Here is a 6,701-nt window from a genome sequence, read left to right as displayed (position 1 = left end):
AATTAAAAAAAAATACAATTTACTTTTCCTATTTTTCTGATTTTACATTATATATCTCTGGGTGTAAATAAGGTGGCTCCTAAAAAATTTTAACTATATTTGCTTTGTCATATCAACACAAAAAGTTTCTCAATCAAAAGTTATAATAATTTATTATAGTGTCCAAAAGCCTCTCCAAACAAATAAAACACAATAATTGTACATAAGAACTAATTACACATGCAAACACAACAATGACTAAAGGTTTGCATAGCATGCAGACATGATTTTAGTAATGAGATTTCACAGAATGAGTTTCATTCTGTGTCATTTGAGTCATCATTGAGTCTGTGTCATGTATTTGGCGCCATCTCCTGGTGGTCATATGTAACATTGTGCTTCATGTGGATTATCTAATGATCTATACATCTGATTATCTTGTGTGTGGACTCGTTTGAAAGATAATCACCTCCTCTAATAATGGTATGTGATGCTTTATGTTCTGTTTATTTATCATGAAGTTATAAGTGAAAATGCATCAAATAAGCAACACCAACATAATTGTCAAAGACATATACTTAGCTATTACTCGCTATATTTTTATCTGTGAGTAAAACAAATAGGCTGGTTGTATTCTACTCTTTGAGAGCTTTCCAACAACATATGACACATGGATATTTGATCAGTTTGATGTTTTTACTGATTACTATATTATGTACAGTGCAATTGTTTTTTTTATAAATGATCAAAACAGAACACTTCTGATTTGTCTGCAAATTTCAAAGCACTTGTTCAGTTTTGGTCATAATGTCTACATGCATTGTAAAGTAGAGCTTCTAAACTTTCAAACGATATTTATTTTGTGTTGGTCAAGACTGTAGTTGTTAATATATTGATAATAATGTTTTTCTCGGCAGGCCAATCCGAGCTTAAAGGGTTAAAGAATGTGCAGGAAAACAATTTAAAAAACCATTTCATATGTAAGTTATTAATTGATTGTCAGCATGCAACTCAAAAATGTAAACAATGCCGAATGACTTTTCAAAGTCGTTTTACATTCTGTTGAAAGATATTTTTATTTGCAATAAAATGCACCTGATCATTCAAAATAAGATCAGGAACATGTATAAATGTAGAAAGGAAATAGTCTATTATTCTTTTTAGGAACTGTGTAAATCTTACATTACATTTTCAAGTATTTGGTTCAAATGAAGACTTTTATTTTGTATATTAGTCAAAAATCCTTTTTGTTTTGTTTTTAGTCCGGAGACTATCAGGACAAAACTACAACATTTATATTTCAGAGTCTTGTAGCCGTTTTTCCAAACACATTTCTGTATAAAGTTTGCACTGTGAGATTCATACAGAACTGTGTCTCATACAGAAACTAAACAGACTGTGAGTTGAAACAGCTCAATGAAGAAACGTGGCCATGTGTTCATGGACAGAAAGAATTCTTTGTTCATGAGAGGAAACACTGATTATCAGACATCAGATGAGAGACTGTCAGCATGTGTCTTTCACTGTAAATAGGGCGACATCATTAGACACGTGTGTGCTCCATTCACACACACACAACACAGACACACAACAAACACACAGACACACACAGTTGAGGAGATGATGCATTCATATCACATGCAATCTGTAAACAAATTATATTATCAAAAGGAAAGTCACTGAAAATAAAGACAATAATGTTTACAGATTATAAAGTTTATATTTCCAGGACAAAAGTTCAGGATATTTGGAATAATAATGTTTTAATGGAATACTGATGAATTCTAGCACTCGTTTTCATCTGTCTCTATTTAATAAGCAACAGAACAATCAGTCTTTGTGACTTTATCAGACACGAGCTGCAATAACAACATACATTCAAGAATCTTTATTGTCTAAGAGAAGCAATAATATGGGTAACGTTTTACAGTAAGGTTATTTTTGTTAACAGTTAAGTACATTAGTTAACACAAACTTACAATAAACAACAGCTACTTAAAATCATTTTTAATCATATACATTTTTCACATTTAAAGGGCTATATGTTAAGATTTGTTTGAATTAAAATGCACCATGATTGTTGACTGATAGTTCATGATACCTAATGCATTTATTAACGTTAACCATCACATGTACATTTCTAAGCTGTCAGTAAACTCACATTATGAAACTAGAAGGTCTTTATTAAGAGTAAGCTGTATATAATCTGCTATATATGAAAATCATCTAAAGGTGACAGGCAAGAATTTAAAAAATATATAAAAATCCATTATCCTCTGAAACCTATCAAATGTAACAAACACAGAAATAAAACTTAAGTAATTTACATGATTAAAGTAACGTATAAAAGTCAGTACAGACAGTTCATGCACTTGACGGCTTTACTGCCGTAATCGACGCACTCGGGTCCGATGCATTCACAGCACGCGTTGTGAAACCAGCGATACTTCGATCCGCCCATCGACTCGCAGTACTGCTTACACTGACGAATAGACACACAGTCATCAAAGTACACAACTGTGCACATCTTATCTGCAGAGAGACGAACACGAGAAATCAACCATACATCAGAATACAGGCGATTTTATTTATTTTACTCCAACAATTAATCCATTCAACAAACAAACTACCCACAACTGAAGCACTTAAACTAGTCAAACTACTGTTTAAACACAGCAGATGATATTTAAATCAGAAGTTCTGATTGCAGAATTTAATATCACCTGATAGTGGCAAGAAAAAGTATGTGAACCCTTTGGAATCACTGGCTTTTCTGTATAAATTTGTCTTAAAATCAGGTTTGATCATCTAAGTTACAATAATGAAAAACACAATCTGTTTTAACTAATAACACACAAATTATTGTATTGTTCTTGTACATACTGAATACATCATTCAAACATTCAGTGTAGGTTGGAAAAAGTATGTGAACCCCTATGCTAATGGCGTCAACAAAAGTTAATTCGAGTCAAGAGTTGGCAAACCTGTCATCCAGTTAATGAAATGAGATTGTAGGTGTGGGTTAGAGTTACTTTGACTTATAAAAAGCACTCAAACATTTTGAGTTTGTGATGTGGACCATGCCTTGCAAAAAACACAGTTATCTTGAAGAGTTTAGATATTCATCTGTCCACAGTTAGATAAATCTTCTATAAATGGAGATGATTTAGTACTATAGGTACTCTCTCTAGAAGTGGCCGTCCAGTCAAGATGGCTCAAAGGGCACACCGCAGAATGCTCAATGAGGTAAAAAAGAACCCTAGAGTGACAGATAAAGACTTGAAGGAATCATTGGAACTGGTGAACATCTCTGTTCATGCGTGTACTATACAGAAAACATTAAATAGGCATGGAACCCAGACCTTAACCCAACAGAGCTGCTGTGGAATGACCTCAAGAGAGCCGTTCACACCAGACATCCTAAGAATATGTCTGAACTGAAGCAGTTCTGTAAGGAAGAATGATCCAGAAATCCTTCTGAACGTTGTGCAGGTCTAATCCGCAGATACCGGAAACACTTGGTTGAGGTTATTGCTGCCAAAGGAGGATTGACCAGTTATTAAATCCAAGGGTTCACTTACTTTTTCCATAGCACTGTGAATGTTTAATGGGATGTGTTCAATAAAGACATGAAAGATTATAATTGTTTGAGTGTTGTTATCTTAAGCACATTGTGTTTGTCTATACTTGTGACTTTGATGAAGATGACATCACATTTTATGAGCAATTAATGCAGAAAACCAGCTAATTCCAAAGGGTTCACATACTTATTCTTGCCACTGTATTAATTATGGTGACATTTAAAAAATAAACCCATTTTTTTACTACACAGTTTAACCATTATATTTATTGTAAAGCCATAGTAACTTCAAAAATAACCATGTTTATTACAGTCATGGTTATTGCAATATTACTACATTAAACTGAACAAATGTATACTTAATATACACTAATAAAACCTCTATTTAATATAACTGAATCAAAATAGTGACACACACAAAGGCATTAATTAAACATGTTAACATAAGACACGTCTAATAGAATTACTTACTAATCTTGTCTGTGCAAAAATATACATTGAATATTTCAGATCTTGTTTTGACCATGTAAAGATTAAATGTGTCTCTGTAAAACAAACACTTATCCAACAGGAATTACATCAGCATGACATAAAAAAAAAGTTCATCCACCTATAAAAGTAGTCCCACCGCAAAAACACCATTTCTGCATGAAGGAATAAATATAAGAACTTGCACCAAAATATCTTCACAATTCCCATTGAACAGCACTTCTTTAAAAGTCATTTCTGCTTGTTTTTATAAACCGAGGGACATAAATCAACATTATGTCACAGATGTTGTGCATGGTGCTTTAAGTAATTTTTCTGTAATTTCTCTTTCCTTTAATAACACTTGACAAACATACAAAACTAATTTCTGAAGCAAGTTGGCTGGGTTTGTTTCCTGTGTGTCAGACACACCTGCTCACAGCTGGACATCTGAATAATAAACATCCTTCTACTGAACCTCACAGCTGAGGGTCAAGAGGTCACGGAGCAGGAATTCCGTTCTCAATCACTTAAGATCAAACTAACGATGTGTTTCTGATCAATGAAGCGTACAGGTGTGTGTGAGACTCACCTGCAGTGTTGTCGTAGCTGGCGTGGATGCTGTTTCCGGGTAACGAGATGTTCTGATGCGTGTCCTCCATGGTCTCCAGGAAAGACACCAGGTTCTCGTGATAGGACAGTTCTTCGGCCACAGGAAATGACACCACCATCATGTTGATTGGTGCTTCGCCCTCAGTGAGCGCTCTGAAGAGAGATGGGATTGGTCGGTACAGTTCCTCCACAGTGCTCTTAGCGGTCGCCGGCGTGTCGCTGTAGTTTTTGGGGTTACACATGCCTGAGAAAACACAAGATTATGTCAGAAGATGTTCTGGATGATTCTGCTCTGAAGTGTGTTGATTTGGTTTTGTCCTCTAGTTCAGCACTTCTGAAATGGTTTTACTTTACTGGTGTTGCTTATTTGTCACGTTTTCACTTATAACTTCAGGGAAATTAACCGAAACATAAAATAAACAAGTCCACACACAAGATAATCAGATGTATAGATCATTAGATAATCCACATGAAGCACAATGTTACATATGACCACCAGGAGATGGCGCCAAATACATGACACAGACTCAATGATGACTCAAATGACACAGAATGAAACTCATTGTTGTGTTTGCATGTGTAATTAGTTCTTATGTACAATTATTATGTTTTATTTGTTTGGAGACGTTTTTGGACACTATCATAAATTATTTTTGTAATGTTATAACTTTTGATTGCTTTGTCGTATCAACAAAAAAAAAATTCTCAGATACAGTTGACATGATTGAGAACAAAACAAAATCAGTTTTCGGAGCCACCTTATTTACACCCAGAGATATATAATGTCAAATCAGAAAAATAAAAATAAAAGTACATTTTTGGCTCAAGTGTTTTTATGATTTTTCAGCAGTTTCTTAGGTTGAGAGTCTCAGAATGTATCATAATCTATATCATTAAAAAATTTGAAAAGTTTTCTTTACAATGATACTAAACACTTGACACTCCTTATATATTGTGTAGAGTTATAAGTCTTTAATTTTGGGTATGCCACTGAAACAGGAAATCTTTAAAAACACCTTCAGAGCTTAAAGGGTTAACTTGTTCAAAATAAATATAGGTATTTTTTCAGTCCATTTAACTTTATGTATATAATAATGAGCCATGACAATAATACAAATGCATATAAATACTACATTTTTATAATTATCATTTGAAATCCACTTTAACATTACATTAGTTTCTTCAGAATTAACAACAATCTTGGCTTCTTTTTGGAAATAATTTTGCAACACTAACTTTAAAACGCTGTATCATAAGTGTTGTAACCGGGTATACTCGATGGACAATCACATATGAAACCTCCTTCACTTTATTCATAATGTACTTGTGAGGTGTCCTCCATATTTGACTCCAATCAAACATATTTTTTAAACATAGAGTCTTACTGTATTTAAGTGTAACAGCAAGATATCCTTTGTTTGCAAAAGAGAATGTAAAAAATAACAACCGTAGCTTGAAAAACTCACTTCATGCAACCTACTGCATGAAGTAAATCTTCAACTGATTCAAATTATTCACTGAAAAGAACCGACTCGACTTATGACTCTACGAACAAGTTTCACTCAACACAAGAGCAATATACACAAGAACTAAACACAAACATTATATTCACTACACAAATGTCCATGAGTTTTCCAGGCATGAAAAACACCATTTTATTTCCAGGTTTTCCATGACCATGGGAACCCTGCTGATTGAACCACAGCCTTTGATGTCAACAAATTTGTATTCTTTTTATTCTAATGATGCACAATTATATGGATGGTTGCATTTTATCATTTGCATTAATAACTGTCTGTGACCCAATCAGAACAGACCTGATGAGATGCTCTGCTGTATTCAGTATTACAGATGCAGCCGCAAACATACAGATTATTACATGAATGTGTTATATTAGATGTGAGTTTTTACCAACACAATCACAACACTCTTCCCACAGAGTCCCCAGACACATCATACACTCCTTACAACACGAGCAGTTGCCATCTGACGGCCGGCACTGACACAACTCCTGCACAAACACAAAACAAGTTAAACAGACTGGTTAATAACAGCATCACAA

At 34.0% G+C, this 6,701-nt stretch overlaps 1 protein-coding gene across 2 annotated transcripts in view; it reads right to left on the bottom strand.

The window, feature by feature from the left end:
- Positions 1–1,768: 1,768 nt before the first annotated feature.
- Positions 1,769–6,701, bottom strand: part of twsg1b (twisted gastrulation BMP signaling modulator 1b) — a 7,578-nt gene continuing 2,645 nt past the window's right edge. The window contains exons 3-5 of one of the 2 annotated variants that reach the window (XM_051682592.1): positions 6,551–6,650; positions 4,620–4,883; positions 1,769–2,511 (exon numbers count right to left, since the gene is read on the bottom strand). In XM_051682592.1, coding sequence (XP_051538552.1) covers positions 2,330–2,511; positions 4,620–4,883; positions 6,551–6,650 — 546 coding nt within the window. In that variant the 3' untranslated portion in view covers positions 1,769–2,329. The remainder of the gene's footprint in view (positions 2,512–4,619; positions 4,884–6,550; positions 6,651–6,701) is intronic. The other variant, XM_051682591.1, reaches the window with a different exon arrangement.

The sequence above is a fragment of the Myxocyprinus asiaticus genome, chromosome 41, assembly GCF_019703515.2.
Source record: "Myxocyprinus asiaticus isolate MX2 ecotype Aquarium Trade chromosome 41, UBuf_Myxa_2, whole genome shotgun sequence".
NCBI lineage: Eukaryota > Metazoa > Chordata > Actinopteri > Cypriniformes > Catostomidae > Myxocyprinus > Myxocyprinus asiaticus.
The sequence above is the reverse complement of the archived record's forward strand: the minus strand, read 5'-3'. Positions and strand labels throughout refer to the sequence as shown.